This window comes from Zeus faber, assembly GCF_960531495.2.
Source record: "Zeus faber genome assembly, chromosome: 13".
NCBI classification, from domain to species: Eukaryota; Metazoa; Chordata; class Actinopteri; order Zeiformes; family Zeidae; genus Zeus; species Zeus faber.
In genome coordinates, this window is record NC_137198.1 from 18,924,007 (window position 1) to 18,941,712 (window position 17,706).

At 49.4% G+C, this 17,706-nt stretch overlaps 1 protein-coding gene across 1 annotated transcript in view; it reads left to right on the plus strand.

The window, feature by feature from the left end:
- Positions 1-17,622, plus strand: part of tiam2a (TIAM Rac1 associated GEF 2a) — a 79,922-nt gene extending 62,300 nt beyond the window's left edge. The window contains exons 16-27 of the mRNA XM_080013058.1: positions 5,065-5,283; positions 6,455-6,523; positions 7,445-7,570; positions 8,196-8,304; positions 11,434-11,613; positions 12,411-12,529; positions 13,201-13,309; positions 13,623-13,681; positions 13,896-13,998; positions 14,690-14,783; positions 15,144-15,298; positions 15,831-17,622. Of these exons, the coding sequence (XP_079869184.1) occupies positions 5,065-5,283; positions 6,455-6,523; positions 7,445-7,570; positions 8,196-8,304; positions 11,434-11,613; positions 12,411-12,529; positions 13,201-13,309; positions 13,623-13,681; positions 13,896-13,998; positions 14,690-14,783; positions 15,144-15,298; positions 15,831-16,525 (2,037 nt within the window). The 3' untranslated portion in view covers positions 16,526-17,622. The remainder of the gene's footprint in view (positions 1-5,064; positions 5,284-6,454; positions 6,524-7,444; positions 7,571-8,195; positions 8,305-11,433; positions 11,614-12,410; positions 12,530-13,200; positions 13,310-13,622; positions 13,682-13,895; positions 13,999-14,689; positions 14,784-15,143; positions 15,299-15,830) is intronic.
- The last annotated feature ends 84 nt before the right edge of the window (positions 17,623-17,706 follow it).

The following is a 17,706-nucleotide window of genomic DNA, read 5'->3' on the forward strand; positions in this document are numbered from 1 at the left end:
CTTTTGAATGTTATCTTTTGTGTGTCAGCTGATTCTTGACAAGATATAATGCACTGCCAAGGTGTTTTCAATGTTGTTTTTGAACACCTGGTTTGGATCAATGCAGTTGCGTTGCTGTGGACAGCACGCAGCCTAGAGATGGAAACCGCGATGTCTCGTTAATCAGCAAAGCTGGTTTAGGGCACGGCGTTTCTTAATTTGGCTGCCATGTCCTTGCCAAGGACTCACTCTCACTCGTGCACAGACACACACACACACACACACACACACACACACACACACACACACACACACACACACACACACCTCCAGACTGGTTAGTCCTATTATAGGTTACCAGCTTGCTTACCTGCTAAATCAGGGGTTTGTAATCTCTTTATGTAATTGAACTACGACGATCGTGAGCGCGCCCTCAACCTGTGACCAATCACAATGCAACTTAATGGATCTGGAAGGAGAAAGTTTGTGGCTTTTGGAGTCCCTGTTTATTTTTAATGTAATTATCAGCATCACTGCCCCCAACTCCCCCGACACGCACACCTCCCTACAATGACAATACAATAAAATGAGAGACATTGTCCCTCTTCATTCTTGCATGAGGCCAGAGCTTGAATTCCTATTCTGTTCGTCAATAGCACCGCTCGTCCCCGATCTTCACTCAACTGGAGTCAGCCATTGTGTGTGTGTGTGTGTGTGTGTGTGTGTGTGTGTGTGTGTGTGTGTGTGTGTGTGCGTGTGCGTGTGCGCACACTTTTGGGGGGTGTGGGGGGGGTAACAAGCTAGAACAGTCTGCATTGTGCCACAGCTATTCAGAGATTGGACCCAGATACCACGCCTGGCCTCCCTAGTCAGCTCTCTGGAAATTACACCAGGGTCACATGGAGTGACAACAGTGAGAGAGGGAAGCAAAGAACGAGAGGAAGGAGATGGAGGGAGTTGGGTGGAATGATGGACAGCAAAATACGAAATTGACAGACAGCAGGGAGCAGGGAGATTGAGGGGTAGAAAAAACCCGCAGACGGTGAGGAGAGTAGGAGAGGGAAAAGATGTAGCTAGCTAGTGCTTGTGGGGTGAAGAGGTGTCGGCGGTGTATCGCTTGGGTGGGCCAGGTGATCAGTTCTTCTGCTGTTGATTGATATGCAGATTAGCAACCCCCACCCACCCACTGCCTCGATCGCACAATGCCAGGAACGTACGATCAATGGCTCAATCCCCATCAACGCAGCGCTCCACCCCAGAAGCAAAAGTGTCATCAACAGTGAGGCTTCGAACCAGGCCTTGAAGGGGAAAAGGGGAAGGGGAGGGGGGCATGGGGGGCACTCATGGGAGTTCTAACCGGGCGACGGGGTGCGGAGAGGGAGGTTACAGAGGGAGGCTGGACTGGCCGTCAGCAAGTGGACAGAGGGGGAGAAAGGTGAAGTCAGCGCACAGTCAAGAGGTCCAAATAGGCTCAAGGTCCAGCACCCGCGCTTATGCCGACGACCGGCAGGCTGCGCAGGAAGGGGTGCTCCCTGGCCCGCAGAACCCAGCGGCAGGCCACCGCCGCCTGGAGGCTGCTCTACAGGCTCCTCTTCATGGTAACATAAAACAAGTGTGTGTGTGTGTGTGTGTGTGTGTGTGTGTGTGTGTATATATATATCTATATATAGATACATATATATACAGTGCTATTTCTGCTGATTGGAAACATAGTTTTGTATCCAACAGGACCCATCTAAGAGAGAGGATTGAAGTAAGAGTGGGCTCTTACTAATACTCTGCAGTTTGGAGTATTAGTGCTTGTAAAAGTGAGTACGTTGGATAGGGGCTTCATGGAACACCGTATAGGGGGGAAAAACATTTTTTAATTGATTTCAGAGAGCGGGTAATAGAGAAGGCAAGCTGCAGTTAAGTTTGTAGTAGTCTCCTATTAGTGTTTTGAATGAATATGTGTTGTTGTGTTGGTTTTTGGATCCTCATCGAGCAGCGAGCTGCTGTCTAACAGAAAGTGCGAAATAGACAAACTAGATATTTCAATTTTATCTTTATTTAATTTAACCAGTCGCAGCCGGGAAGCCAGAAGATATTATTTCTTCCATGCTGCGATGTTTTTTTTTTTTTTTTTGTTTGTTTTTTTTCATTATTTTGTTTTCCCCCGAATCGTCTCAACCTAAACGGCGTTGAGGTAATGAAGTGGAATAAAAGATCAGAGCTCTTGAGCGTGAGCAGGAGACGACAACCTGAGCGGGGGATACCGACCGGCCGCGCTGTCGGATCCACTGCTCTTTCCCAGAGCTCCCGACTTTTACCCCGCTCCTGTCCGCATACCCTAATTGGCAATTTGGGCTGGCTGTCAAACTGTGTTGGTGGGATTTTTGTGAAGCAAAACCAATTCCTGAGTCACGACTGTGTGTCTGCATGCGTCTCTCTCTCTCTCTCTCTCTCTCTCTCTCTCTCTTCTCTCTCTCTCTCTCTCTCTCTCTCTCTCTCTCACTCTCTCTCTCTCTCTCTCTCTCCTCTCTCTCTCTCTCTTCTCTCCTCTCTCTCTCTCTCTCTCTCTCTCTCTCTCTCTCCTCTCTCTCTCTCTCTCTCTCTCTCTCTCTGCCCACTTGGCCCAGTCACGCCCCAATGCGGGTACCTGCTATTTGGAGTTGATGGGGTTTTTTATTTTTTATTCTTTTTTAGCTTGAACTTGTAGGCGAGAGGTAAGAGCGCACCCTCATCTGAAGAGTTTTCCCTCCGGCAAGGATTTAATTCTGCGCATTCTTGTGTGTGTGCGTCCTCATGTTCCTCTATTCTAGCGTGTGTGTGTGTCTTCTCGGCGGCTACGTGACTGTTATTGACTAATTTGTGCGCGTGTGTATGTGAGGCGCATGTAAGCTCCCATATTGCCTGCGTGCGTGTAATAACAATCAGCTCGCCAGTTGTGCAGCGCATTACTCTCTTTAAACACACAAGCACACACAGATGCATACTTGTTAAGATTCAGGCTGGCCACCCTGCTCAGCGCCTTTTGCCAAAACAATCCACAATATTAGTTATCTGTTATCTGTCTCGGCAAGGCTGGCCCCTGTCCCCCCGACCCCCCGAAAAGTCACCGTCTGGCTATTTGATAAATATGTTGCCTTGATATTCTTCAACCTCCGCAACGCAGAGACATTGTCCCTGTCTGCTGGGTTCCTGCTCACGCCACAGGGAGCTTTTGGAAAGTTGTGTATATTCATGGCTGCAGCGTGTGTGTGCGTGTGCGTGTGTGTGTGTTTGTGTGTGTGGTCTTGCCTCCCAGAGCGATGGGAGATGTTTAGTCTCCTCATAATTATCAGTCACATTCCAAGAGCCCCTGAGTAAAAGCTGTGTTGTGGGTTGCAGGTCACTTGAAAGGGGCCGTCTAGCCCTTAAATCTAGACAGATTTAACTCGCCTTAACTGTTTCCCTATATCTGTCTTGAACGCGCACACGCACACAAAAAGTCCACACCAGCTCGGGTGGACTGTCCCGGGAGAGACCGTGTTGAAATGAGCCTGGTGATGAGTTGCCAGTTTATTATGGGAGGCCCTGATTGTCTGTGGACTGTGAAGATGGTGTTTGGTTCAATCCGGGATTGGAGCTGACTAATGCAGACGCAGATGAGTGTCCATGGACCGTGTGTGTGCGCGTGTGCCTGTGAGTGTGTGTGTGTGTGTGTGTGTGTGTGTGTGTGAGAGCAGGGTGTATTGATCCATGGGTGCTTTCGTTGACGGGCCTCACTTGGGTGCTTGCTCACGCAGTATTTAAATGCCAAAACACACGCCAGCGTGCAGCCACCTAAACACACACACACACAGACACACACACACACACACACACACACAAATACAGTCATTGAGTCTAACGGACGCAGGCTGGTGAATGGTCTGAAAGTGCTGACCCCCCCTTCGCGCTGGCCGTCCTCCCAGAATGCTGTGCTGCTGTGCAACTGGCTATTATTGGCACTTGTCAGCTGCTGCGAGATCTAATGACCAGCCTCTCATTATAATCATTACATCATCTACGTGGACCAAGGATGGAGAGTCATCATCACCCTATATTTACCTCTGATATGACTTGCTTATAGTAGTCCAGGCCACATTTGTATCCCGATTATGGAGCATTGTTTTTTTTGTTTTGTTTTGTTTTTTAAGATATTTCTTGAGGCATTTTCATGCTTTATTTGATAGTGACAGTGTGAGGAGAAAGGGACAGAGAGAGGGGATGACATGCAACAAATGGCCTTGTGCCCGAATCGAACCGGTGCCTTTAAATGGTACAACACCAAGTTATGCAAACGGTTGCGGTCATTATCGCTACAAAGCAGTGTAAAGCATTATAGCTACAAAGCAGGTGGGAAGCTAACATATTGAGCTTGAGTGGAGCTGGAGAAATTTCCTGGAAATGCTCAACCTCACACTCGTGCTCCAGTCCCAAACAATTGAATGACCTGGCATGCCCGGCTGCAAGACAAATTCAGCGGAACTGATGTGACACAAATATGCATAACTGTCGATTACTGATTGTGAAGAAATAATTTCCAGCGCCATAGTGCTATCTTAACCGCTGGGAGATCCCACTCGTTTTTCAGGACCTACTGTTGAATCATTGATGTGAGGCCAGTTAGCGTACAGCAGGAGTAAATCTCCATAATACTCCGTCGGCGGACTGTACACCCGGGGGCAATTTCTCCATCACTGCCCATGGATGTGGACGTGCATATATACATCCTTCTTTACACGGCACGGCCGCTGAATCTAAATTATTTGTACCTGCGACGGACTCAAGGATTTTGCACGCGGTTCCTGTAAGACTCGCCATGAGCAACATTACAGTACACTTGACCCGATTCTGTCCTCATGATGTCATTTGTCTCTGCGGGGAATTTCACCCCCAATGGTTTACGGTGCTTATCGTCATAATCCCTGAACTTTCTGGAGTAACTGCACCCCCCCGCCCCCACCTCTCTATTTCATTAGCATGACTACGTTAATATGTGAAAACAATGCTGACTATAATATTGACATTTAATTGCAAACCATTATAAATACCCCTCTCTCTTTCTCTCACCCCTTCCAGAGTGTGGACACGGTGTGCACGCTCTACCAGTCCTTCCAGGACGGGCCAGGTTCGGGGCCCGAGGGTCTGACGGAGCAGGCCAAGGACCCCGCCGCCGGCCAAGGACTGGATCCGGGAGAGTCCACCCTGCTCAAGCCTTGCGCCCGGCACATGAGCGTCACAGAGAGGCTGCGCAAGGTCATCCAGGAGCTGGTGGACACGGAGAAGTCCTACGTGAAGGTGAGAGCCGGAGGCTTTGAAGCGTTTGAGGCTTTTTGTTAGTCCTAAGAGTCCAGTGTGAGATTTTGAGGAGACTGGCAAAAAATAGCATTTACCAGATCCCTGGTCAGAAATATCATCATCCAAGGCTGTAAAACGCTGCTATCGTCCCCAAATCACTGTAATTGAAACGTTTTGCAGTGGTGGTATATCACACCTAACACTTTCTCCCAATACTGTGTTTCTTGTTTGCCTCAAAAGGCTGCCATCACATTTTAAGAAACACAGCATACAGGAGGGAGGGAGGGAGGGAGGGAGGGGGAAAATAGAGATGGGAGGCTTTTTCCTGCGGTCTCCGAGAAACCGGTGAAGCGCCCTCCTTCCTCCTCCTCCTCCTCCTCTTTCCTTCTCCTGAGGCTTGTCACAGTTTATACACCTCCCTCCTCATCATTTAGCAGGACTGCGCGGTTCAACTTGCCAACGCAACCCTTTCTTCTTTCCCGACGTGTGTTAAAAAGAGCTCCTCAAATGATGCGCCAGGCATCTTTTAGCGCCTGTCAAAAGCTGCCTGATTATCCCCAACCTGCCTCTCAGGACGATTTCGTTTTTTTTTTTTTTTGTTTTGTTTTTTATGCGTCATTTCTCCCTTCCCCCTTCTATCATCATCGTCATCTCTCCTTTTTCTGGTTCATTCTCCACCGCGTTCCAGTCCTGCCACAGCCTTCCTATGGGGCTGTATCCATTAACGTGTGCCATAGGCTGAGCTACAGCAGCAGCACCGGGGGTGAGGGTGGGTGGATGGGTGTGGGGGTGTGCTCATAAATCGACCTTATGAGAACATCCAAACTGATAGCGAGACACGCTGCAGCCGCATTAAAGTGAAGGGGCAGGAAGACGGTTATGGAAATATATCATACGAGAGTCATAGATTGTGGGAGATGGGGAGGGAGAGAGAGAGAAATGAAAAGGAAGATCCTAGAAAGATCAAAGGGGTTTTTAAAAGGCCAGCAGGTTGGAGGGATGATGTTTGGTACTGGCGTTTGATTCCAAATCATTGACCTTCTTTTGGTGTGTGTGTGTGTGTGTGTGTGTGTGTGTGTGTGTGTGTGTGTGTGTGTGTGTGTGTGTGTGTGTGTGTGTGTGTGTGTGTGTGTGTGTGTGTGTGTGTGTGTGTGTGTGTGTGTGTGTGTAGGACCTGGCTTGCCTGTTTGAGATCTACCTGAAGCCCCTGCAGAATGAAACCTTCCTCTCCCTGGACGAGGTATGTGCGATGCCTTTTTGTGCGTGTGTGTGTGTGTGTGTGTGTGGGTGTGGGTGTGGGAGAGGGGGAGATTCATTGTGTATTTATTAGCCAAGGGGCCGTGTGGATGAACTCTGCGGGGCCGTATCTCCACTCATTACCGTGGTGACTGGCCTGAGCACAAATTAGCATCCCTCTACACTGACCTTGCCGCTTCCCATAGGGGCGGACCAGTAGAAGGCTTGGCACCGAAGATGACCCCTGAAGACTCCACTTCTCAATTCCCCATCTCTGGTTGATTATTGTATAGTTGGGTATTTTCCATCGTTTCACACCCGTGAAATGGGGATTTATCCCGTTGATGTTGGAAAACCTCTTTTAATTGGGCTCTTTGTGTTTCCCCCGCCCCCTAGATCCCATGGTGACCTACGGTAGAAGCTGCTTGAATGCTAATGACCTTAGCTTAGCAGTTTGTAGCCCACCCCCTCCTCTCCCGCCTCCCTGTGCCGAGCACAACCTCAAACGCAGGACGTCTCCCCCAAGACGTCCCAGTCGATTGTCTGCTGAGCACTCGGGCAAATTAAAAGACTATTATGGGACACAAGGACATGTCCAGCCACAAAGTGGACAAGGGCAAGTCGGCCCCCGATTGGCTTTTAATGAAGTGTGTGTGTGTGTGTCCGTCTGTGTGTGTGTGTGTCCGTCCGTGTGTCCGTCCGTGTGTGTGTGTGTGTGTCCGTGTGTGTGTCGGTGTCCGAGCTTGTCCCCGAGTGCCTCCGTCAGACTCGAGCCATCAAAGTTGAGGTTTACAACACTTGCATAACACCGACTGACCGTTATGAACTACCTGCAACCTTTCAGCTCCGTTCCTCTCCTCGCTGTTTTTTTTTTCTTTTTTCATCATTTTTTCCCCTCTTTTCTCCGTCCCTCTTTCTCCACCAGATGGAGAGTCTGTTTGGCAGCCTGCCAGAGATGCTGGACTTCCAGAGGGTCTTTCTACAGACGCTGGAGGAAAGGACTGCCTCCTCACCCGACTTCAGCACCCTGGAGACGCCCGCCCAGCTCAAGGTGCAATCACATAGCACCACCTAATCTCAATAGGGGGCGAACCTCCTACTCTCCCAGGCCTTCACCTGTTAATTAAAAAAAATAAAGGCTGGATCTTATCAATCTAAATTTCTGAAGCCCAATAAAGAGACTCAGGCTCTACCCATCCTGAGCACGGGCCACACACACACAAACAAAGTCTCGATGGGATCGATGGTGAAGATGTCATTCCGGCAGACAGTGTGTTCTTTTGCCATCTTGAAGGTCATTAATAATTGAAGGGGCGTGGCAGGAGCACGGTAGGCTGATTTATAGGCCTGACATGACGCGGCGTGAGGTCTATTGATCAAAGCAGCAGTAGGCTGGTTTGATTGTGGGCCGGCGAGAGCTAGTGAAGTGAGGACTGGCGATGAAGAGAAAGTGGCAGAAAGAGCGATAAAAGGGCAGAATTTGAATCCCTCCCCCCCAGAGAGGTGGAAGAGAGCGCTCGGGTCATGATTTCCCCATGTCTCCATCCCTCTCAATGAGGTTATTTTTTGTCCTTTTAATTTATTTTACTCCCTCGCTCTCTTCATCTGCCGTCCCTTCTGTTTATTCTCTCCCTCTCTCTCTCTTTTTTACGTCATTATTTTTGTTTTGTTTACAGAAGCTGCTGTTCTCCCTGGGCGGCTCCTTCCTGTACTACGCCGACCACTTCAAGCTCTACAGCGGCTTCTGCGCCAACCACATAAAGGTCCAGAAGGTCCTGGAGAGAGGTATTTTACAGTAACACACGCACACACACACCACACACACATCCATGTTTCCTCTGTCCATCCCTTCGTATGGACGGAGGAACCATGGAGGACGATACTCAAGGAATCCAAGCTGAAGCGGCCTGCCCCCCGCTCCGTTCCACCCGCCTGGTCACCACCGGTGGGAGGAGGGGCTCGATGATTGCTGTGTCCTCTGGCAGCAGGTGTTTAAATAATATGCGCATCGCCGGTTTGAAATGGCAGCGGGAGGAGGATGGGATGCTTATTGTCACTGTTTTAAAATGCGTGTTCTTTTTTTCTGCTTCGCTAATGCACGAACAGACAATAAATATGGGTTCACACACAAACAGCCACCAGGCCTCCAAACTGGCACAGAGTGAGCATCTCTCGTGCACACACACTTATTCAAACTTTGCAGCATCCCAATGCTGAATATGGCGTCCTTGCACCTGCGTTGCATCAGCGACCCCCCCCCCCCCCCCCCCCCCCACATACGTTTGGGGAAGAGCATCAATTATGTACCAGACGAGGGAAAAGTGCCCCCGAGTTTTGGAAAGAAAGTTTTGTAACACCCCCTTTACTGAAACCAACTCGTTCAGTTCCGCTCTCCTGATCCAAACGACTGCACACGCACTTTCTATCCGGTGACAGCGGACACGGGTGCGGAGAAACACCCGCGGGGAGAGTTTCCGCTGAACAGATGTAGTTGAAGTTTAATTTACATGGAGGTTCCGTTGAAGGATGATCGGTAGGACTGTCACAGTTCTTATTATAATCGTCACGCAAATGGCCATCCTGCGTTTGCAGCCAACTTTCAAATTTGAATTTTGAGCCAATGTTAGAAAATACCGAAGCAGTGGAATGTGAATGAGGTGTTTTCATCAGTTGGGTGGGGGTAAATAAACTGTTCTAGTGGACTTTCATTGACATTAGACATGCATGATTACACTGTTATAGCCTCATACTATGGTAGAGGTATAAAATGACTAAAAAGCGTTAGGGTTAGGGTTTAAACTAAATTGCAATTATTTGTATGATAATTTATAGCTAACAAACATTTTAGGGTCATGACAACCCTAACAATTGTTCAAGATAAAAATAATAAGAAAAATATATCAAATCTAAAACCAAAAAAATATATAAATAATCGGAACATTTTCTTTTCAAGAAAAACACGTACACCAGCAAGATAATGGACCCGCTGTATCCTTCCATATTGCGTGTATCCTTCCAGGCTTTTACTTTTAGCCCTGGCCAGACGAGAACAGGGGCGACTGACTGAAACACCAACGGCAGCCAAACTAATTCCTCACATCTTCCTGCGTTTGTGTTTTGAGTACAAAAGCGCTTCAGCTGATTTATGCCTGCCGAGACGCCGGCCTCGCCGCGTCCGTTCGGGAAGGCTGCGGCTACAAAGAATTGCAAGCAGATTGGCTTTGCTGCCTACAAGGTGGATGGAAACGCTCCCCCGGGGGCCTCAAACGGAAAGAAACAACAAAAAAAAAAAAACACCTCCACTGTGAACGGATGGGGTGGGACTTTCCTCGAGGCGCAGGATGGAGGTGTGAAAGGAATGGGGAAGGAGAGGAAGAGTGAGCGAGCGGTGGGGGAGGATTACCCAGCGTGCGAAGTAGTGCGACGGGACGGGGAAGTGATTCTATTGGTGCAAGAAAAGACGCCGCCGCACCTGACCATCCACTATCACTGTGAAAGATCACAGAAGTAATGTTTAATCGAAATTCTCTGCAGTACATCTACTTCCCTGCAAGATGTTTGAGCCTGTGTCGAGCAGCGACCGCTTCTCCTCCTGGAACATTCAGGCTTTCATAAAAGAACAAAACAACTATATTTAGGGAGAGGGGACACTGTGACCGGCCAATGTTACTCGTTACTGTCGAAGACTGATCGGCCAAATTATGTAACTTATGGAAAAAGGGGAAAATATCTGTCCCCTCTATTTAACAGCACCCGGGCCCGCAAAAGCCAATGGTTTGGGAACATAACGCATCTAATTGTAGGCTGGAGCCAACGACAGAGCAAGCCGTGTGCTTAGCGCAGCGGGACCCCGGTGCAGCCTGCTCCGGCTGAGCCCCCGGCGCAGCTGAGCCCCCGGCGCAGCTGAGCCAGGGACCGGAGTAGAGCGGTGGGCGTCTGTCAACCCTTCAAGTGATTGTATGCCAACCACACCGCCATAGTGCCCCGGAAACCCTCCCCTTCCGTCCCCTTTCCAAAGTGCTATGAGGGCTTAGCGGTGCAGGAGTTTCTGTTTACTTGTTGACTCGTTAATTGCTTGCCAATGACTCAGGGAGGCGTCGATGTGGCTGCCTGTCTGTGGCTGGGAGTGCTAGAATGAATACTTTGATGGCTTTCCTACGCCTGCAAGAGGGGAACTTGAGAGGATGCGCCACTCGGAGGGAGTGTCCCTGGCTGGCTGGCTGGCTGGCACACACACACACACACACACACACACACACACACACACACACACACACACACACACACACACACACACACACACACACACACACAAGCGAGGAGCTACGTCAACCAATATTGATCCAGTGTTACACTTTGACCTTTGGTGTCGCGGCGTTGGCCCTGGCCTGTACTCAGCCGCATCGACGCGGTTATCTCCTTTCACATTCCAACCTCTTAGCTCAGCTCCACCGAGCGTCTGCTTTCCTTTAGAGACAGGGAAACTTCTTGCGGGGGCAAGAAGCGCGACGGACGCCACCGCTCGTCGTCTGGCCTTTTCGAGGAAACGTGCCGCAGCCTCACCGCGGTGCTGCAGCGGTCACGCTCGGCCGAGAGGAAAGATCGCACTGTTGGAGACGGCCTGCTGCACTGATCATATTTCACTGGGGTTCTACTGAGTCTCCCCTACCAAACTGCTACTAGAAGTGCACCGATGGGATGGAGCACATTCTCTAAACCTACAGATTTCATCTAAAAGAAGCTTTAAAGTACATAGGTTCTTCCCCCGGTCTCATTATGTAGTTGGAATGAGCGAAGTGCAGTCGACAGAAGAGCATGGAAGAGGTGACATTTCAAGGAATTTTTGGCGAGCGCGTTTAAAGGGCACGCATTCATTCCTCTCGCGTTGTGTTTTGTGTTCCTCTCCTTTTGTAGCCAAGACAGACCAGGCCTTTAAGGAGTTCCTGGATGCCAGGAACCCCACCAAGCAGCACTCCTCCACCCTGGAGTCTTATCTGATTAAACCAGTCCAGAGGGTCCTCAAGTACCCCCTGCTGCTCAGGGAGCTGGTCTCACTCACTGATGCCGACAGCGAGGAGCACTACCACCTCACCGGTAGGGGAACACCTCTCCACGCATACACACGCACACGCACACAAAAAATAGAAGGCATGTCATGGTTACACATATGGGTTGAATGTGACCTTTCTAATCCGCTCACGGCAGTCAGGTGTGAGCGGATTGAGTGATTGACAGGTTTGGATTGAGGGCCACTCACGAGGTCAAAGTTTTTCCTCCCATTACTGTCAAATCATCCAAACCCAGGTGTGAAAGCTGCCGGATAGGCGTTTTTCCATTCTACTTCCGTATATTTCTCATGAATCCAGCTGAACGTATGTGTGGATATGCCTAGAGCTGTCGCAATTATTACGTAATCTCCAATTGTTTGAGCTAATCGCTGTCATTTTGCCAAATTCCTGATTCTATTGTTCTATATTTAATCCAAATGTCAAGGGAATTCTAAGATAATTTGAGGAATGCACGCTGCTTTTCCATCGGTTGAGTTGAGGCTTCAAAAGGTTCTAACTTTTAGGTTCCAGTGGCTCCTCTTCACAAGATGAATGTGTATTATCACTATATTATGGGCTTATACTCTGATGGTAGGATACGTTGAATTGAACGAAATTATAATATTGTCATACAACTAGATATTTGTATGACAATTAATCGTCAAGTAAAATGTCATGACATATTTTGCCGCAGGAAATGCGTGACAGTCATTTTGGGTCTTGGAGTCATGACACGGTTACGTGGTCTCACTATACACAACTGTTAGTATAGACTCTCAAAATGACAACATGGCGCCACTGTCCTTGCAAATGAAGCCTCTTTATTTGGCTGCGCCTGCACAGAGGCCCAGAAGGCCATGGAGAAGGTGGCGAGCCACATCAACGAGATGCAGAAAATCTACGAGGACTACGGCTCGGTGTTCGACCAGCTCGTCGCCGAGCAGACGGGCCACGACAAGGAGGTAAGACGGGACCGGAACGGACCCGAGTCGGAGCTCGTCGCTAGGGCGGCCGGGTACGATGTAACGGGCGGGAATTTATCTCGCCGACCTTGGTGTGGAGGATTACCTGAAAACTTTAAATCTTAACGTTAAAGTTAACTCCTTTTTTAAGCTTAAGAGGTATGTCACGTACACACACGGTAGGAGGGCAAAAGGAGCACCAGGAGATAATAAATAAGGGATTTGTGCTTAATTTACAAACGACTACATTTCACTCCATGTCCAGTGAAGTTATCTTCAATACCTGGCACATTAAGTAATAATGTGACGGGGCTGGGCAACTCGTGCTGTTTACGCTGTCTACTCCTGCACTTTGCCCCGGGGGATGAATACATTTTAAAGTTGATGGAATATTGAGTTATTAGCTACAGACCACATTAATATTCATTGCGAAGGCTAAATTGTCTTTCAAAACGACATAATTTCGCCGCGTGGCGCTCCCAGACAAGCGTGCCTTCAAGTCCGGTTACAATCGAGCCCGTCTCGGGAAAAGGCCGTCGTTTTGTAGTATCTGTGGAGCGCCATTCACAGACTGCGGCGTTCGGTATGTAGCGCACGTTGCGCTCCAGCAGAAAGTCCCGAGCCTCATACTTCCTCCTCCATCCGACGCTCCCTCTCCCTCTGTCACCCAGGTCACGGAGATCTCCATGGGAGAGTTTCTCATGCATTCCTCAGTGGTTTGGCTCAACCCCCACCCCTCGCTGGGACGCATGAGAAAAGACCCTGAGATGACTGTGTTTGGTGAGTCACTGTCGCAGTGTTCTGGGGGGGGGGGGGGGGAGGGGGGACATTAAAAAAAAAAAAAAAGTAACTGTTCTGCGGGCCATTTTAACTCTCTGTGTTTCAATAAGTGTGGGGGAAAGTAACCAAATACAACTTGTTTTAATCTCTTACTTGCATCGCCCGATGTTTCATTTATTTTTATTTTTTATTTTTTTAAGCCCAGCGGTATCTGTGATAACTACTTTAAAAGCGTCTATAAATCCCTTCTCGGGAGCTCAGAGCCTCAGCGGGTTTGGAGTGGGATAAAAAATAATGTTGTTTTTCTCACCAGTGTTCAAGAAGGCGGTGATACTGGTCTACAGGGAGAGCTTCAAGATGAAGAAGAGGATGGTGAGGATCCCATCTCCATCCATCTTGTTTACGTTCATCTGCCGTTGCTGCAACCTCATCATCTGTCTCTTTATCTTTGGTTGGGGTGTGTGTGTGTGTGTGTGTGTGTGTGTGTGTGTGTGTGTGTGTGTGTGTGTGTGTGTGTGTGTGTGTGTGTGTGTGTGTGTGTGTGTGTGTGTGTGTGTGTGTGTGTGTGTGTGTGTGTGTTGAACAGACCAACACCCGCGCAACACTTTCCCACGGCGACGCCGATCCCTTCAAGTTCCGCTGGCTCATCCCTCTATCTGCGCTGCAGGTCCGACTGGGAAACACTGCAGGTAAAGCGGCGCGGCCCTCGCACGTCCACGCCCAGAACTGCGTCCCCCCCTGCATTCCCTTTCATACTCGAGAATTGGTTTAAAAAGCCCCTTCGAGCTCAGTGGAATCGAACAATTTTACAAAAATATCACAATCGGCTCAACTCATAGGATGATCTATGTCCAAGTATTAACTATGACGTTAAAAAATTCTTCAACTGGGCGTTGATCGTCGTCCATTTTTAACTTCACATGATTAAACTACAGGGTTGTAGATTTTTGTTCTACCAAGGGCGTGAATTCTGAGTGTGAAGTAGTCACTGCACAGCTACGTCTTTAGTGAGCACCTAAGCAAAAGTTCAGTTTAAAGAGGAGTCTGTGATGGCAGGTGGTCCGCGTGCCACCCGTTCCCCTGCTTGCCGGGGGATCCCATTGCTTTCTTTTGGCTTTCATCTCACACAGCCACACAGAATGAAAGTACAAATGTGAATATGAGGTTTAAAAAAAAAAAAAAAAAAAAACTTCTAAAGGAGACCCATTAAGTCTTTTGTTCTGAGTTCCAGTCACTTAGCCGGTAGCCACCCACACCCCCTGGCAGGTCTATTCAACGCCGCCTCCTTCCCTCCCTCTGTATGTCCTTTCCAAAAAAAAACCCAACCTGTTATTAGTCTCGCTGATTCAAAGCCTCTCCCTTGTCCTGCTGCTCTTCCAGGTACAGGCGCGGAGACCAGCTGCATCTGGGAGCTGGTCCACACCAGGTCGGAGGTTGAGGGCAGACCAGAGACTGTTTTCCAGTTGTGCAGCAGGTCAGAAAAACTCACTCATTCCTTAACGCGGAAGAGTTGCCGATGATTAACACCTACGACCGGGGCTGCTCCAACTTGACTGAATAATTAATACACCTGGGATTACAACCTGAGGTTATGACGTAAGACAACCTCTTGCCTATTTTGGGTGATAATTGCCAAGACAGATGGCAATGGACTAGGTTGCTTGTTTTTTAGGTTTGTTTTTTTATAACAACCAGTGTAAAATACAACTTTTACGGGACATAATGTTCAACTTTGAACACTTTTATCAGATGTGAAAGACGGGGCTGCTTATCTCTAGTCACGGTCGGTGGATGTACTCTGCGCTTACTGAAGCGATTTTGTTTCACCCCCCAGTGTGCCGGAGTGCAAGCTGAACATCATCAAGGTGATCCGCTCCCTCCTCAGAGGCAACGTGAGGAGAACGATGAGGGGCGACTGCGCGTCTGAGCGGAGCAGCAAGGAGCGCCTGGCCCCGCTGCGCGGCGTCATACCCTGCTCGGCTAGGATCGGTGAGGAACCGGCGTCTTCATCGCTCCGTCCGTGGCTTCAGATGATCAGATGGCGAGCGCCCCATAGGGCAGGATCTCACTATTAGATCAGATATTGAGGAGATGGCATACAAATATATTGACATTTTATACATCAAAATTGCTAACGACTTTCTATCCAATGTGCATGGCACAAATATTTCAATTCATTTGTGACCACATGGCATTTAATTAAAGCCTGGAAATGGCGGCATAGCTTCCAAGCAAAGTATTGGACGAAATGATGCTTAAACCCAGCCCAAGTCCCTGAGCTGCTGTTGGATTTACAGAGCAGATAATCCCGGGAAAGGTTAAGCATGAACCAGATGTACACAGGGTGATTCTTGGTTTTGGTTTTTAGGCTCTAAGAGGATTTGGCATTGAAAGTTAAGTGTCAAATGTGGAATGCAATCAATGTGGGCACCATATAGATCAACTCAAGTGTCCATCTCAGCAGTAAATACAGTATAATGTTCGATCCTTGGTCAAATCCTTAAAGCATGTCCCCCATCAGGTTCCTCCAGGGCCTCCCGGCTGTGCAAGCAGCGCCGCCCCAGCAACGCGACCCAGGACGGCAGCATCAAAACGGGGCCGGACTCGGACGACAGCAGCCTGAGCAGCGGCACTCATGGCTCTTCGGGGGCGTCCCCGTCCTGCGCCTCCTCCGACCCCCAACTCCTTCCCGCCCACCAGAGCCGGCCCCGGGACTCGGGATGCCACCCCCGGCCCGGCTCCACCTCCGTGAAAGAGTCACACGTTCTGAGCGACGAGGATGAGGAGTTCCGTGAGAGGGGTCGGAAGGGAAGTGACTCCCCGACAAGCGCCATCGAGGCCCAGTTCCTCCAGCTGAAGCTCTCCGAGGAGGCGGCGGCGTCGAGGTGCGCGGCGGCCCCCCGCGTCCAGCCCGAGGGGGCGGAGGTGAACACGCCCGAGACTCAGCCCCGGCTGAGGCGCGGCCACTTCAACCCCATCAAGCGGCGGAGCAGCAACAGCTTCAGACGGAGCCAGGGGCCGGCGCTGAGCACCAAGGAGCGCAGCAGGTCGCTGGACAGCCAAGCGAACGCGGCCGGGGCGCCGGCCGACCTCAACGCCCTGCTGGAGCGCGAGTTCAGCGTCCAGAGCCTGACGTCCGTGGTCAACGAGGACTGCTTCTACGACCCGTCCGAGAGCTGTGCCACCGACTCCGGCAACACCACCCCTTCCCCTTAAGAGTGCGAGGCGGACGGGAAAGAGGGCCGCGCACAGCAGGGGGGCTGGCCAAGCCCCCGCCTCAGGTGTGAGATGGCGGCGAGACCGTGCCTGGACGCGTGAGCCTGTTGATTTGGGACCGCACGCTCGCTCTGAGCCAGGGAGTCAAGCTGCCTCCCACACACCTCCAACCTTCCTGCCAAGCTCTGATCATACCTGGGTTGTCCTGGCTCCCACATGACTACTTCTTCCCGATTGGCTCCTCCGTCGTCCCAGGGAAGCTCCCTCCCCGACCTAGGTTTCTGCTCCCTGACATGGCCATATAAGGTGTGTTACCATCTGCCCGGATATTTTTTCTATGCATTTTAAATACGGTCAGAATGCAAAAGGAGGCGCTGAGCGGAAGCTGCTACGGACAAATAGGGCCGACCGTGTCCAGCCAAACCCCCTGAGCAAGGAGGCGACTGGATGGAATGGATTGATTTTTTGTTGGGACTGCCTTTTTTTTTTTTTTTTTGCTGTATTTTCTGCACTAAAATACACTGTTTGCCTATACATCTGAAATTTCATTTTATGTTTGTATATGATGAGGTTTTTGTTGTTTTAAATGGTATTTTTATTTATTGATAGGATTCTTTTTTAGGTTAATGCTTGAACTGCTGGGAAAAAATCTGGTCCATCTGTTAAAAAATAAATCCAGTGTGATTATGTTTCAGTGTAGCCTATTGGACTTTGATTTCGAGGACTTATCTCACTTATCCCAGCGTTTGCGTTGGAAGAAATAAAGACTGCTAAATTCAGTTAAAACAGCAATAATATTTTAAAATCCAGCTTATTTTCTATGTTTGTATGGCTTGTATATGCTATGTTTTCCAAATTAGGCGTTCTGTACATTTCGAACGTTTATATATTCCTTGGTACAAGTAGAAACAAAACGGAGTTACTACGGTGGATATTTTTGTAAGGGTACTTTGTTTGCCGGTGTTAAGTTATCACACGAGTGCGCTCCTTTGCTTTTCAGCTTTCAAGTCAGACTCGCCTTTAATGCTAGCACACCAATGACTGTGAATGATCTGTTCTTATGGAATTGTTTTATAAATAAAGGTTTCTATCTGTGATTGGCACCTGGAAAACAGTGCTTCCAGCTGGTCCTTCATAGCTCCCAGATGTTCCATTGACGGGTACAGAGCTCGGGCCGTCGA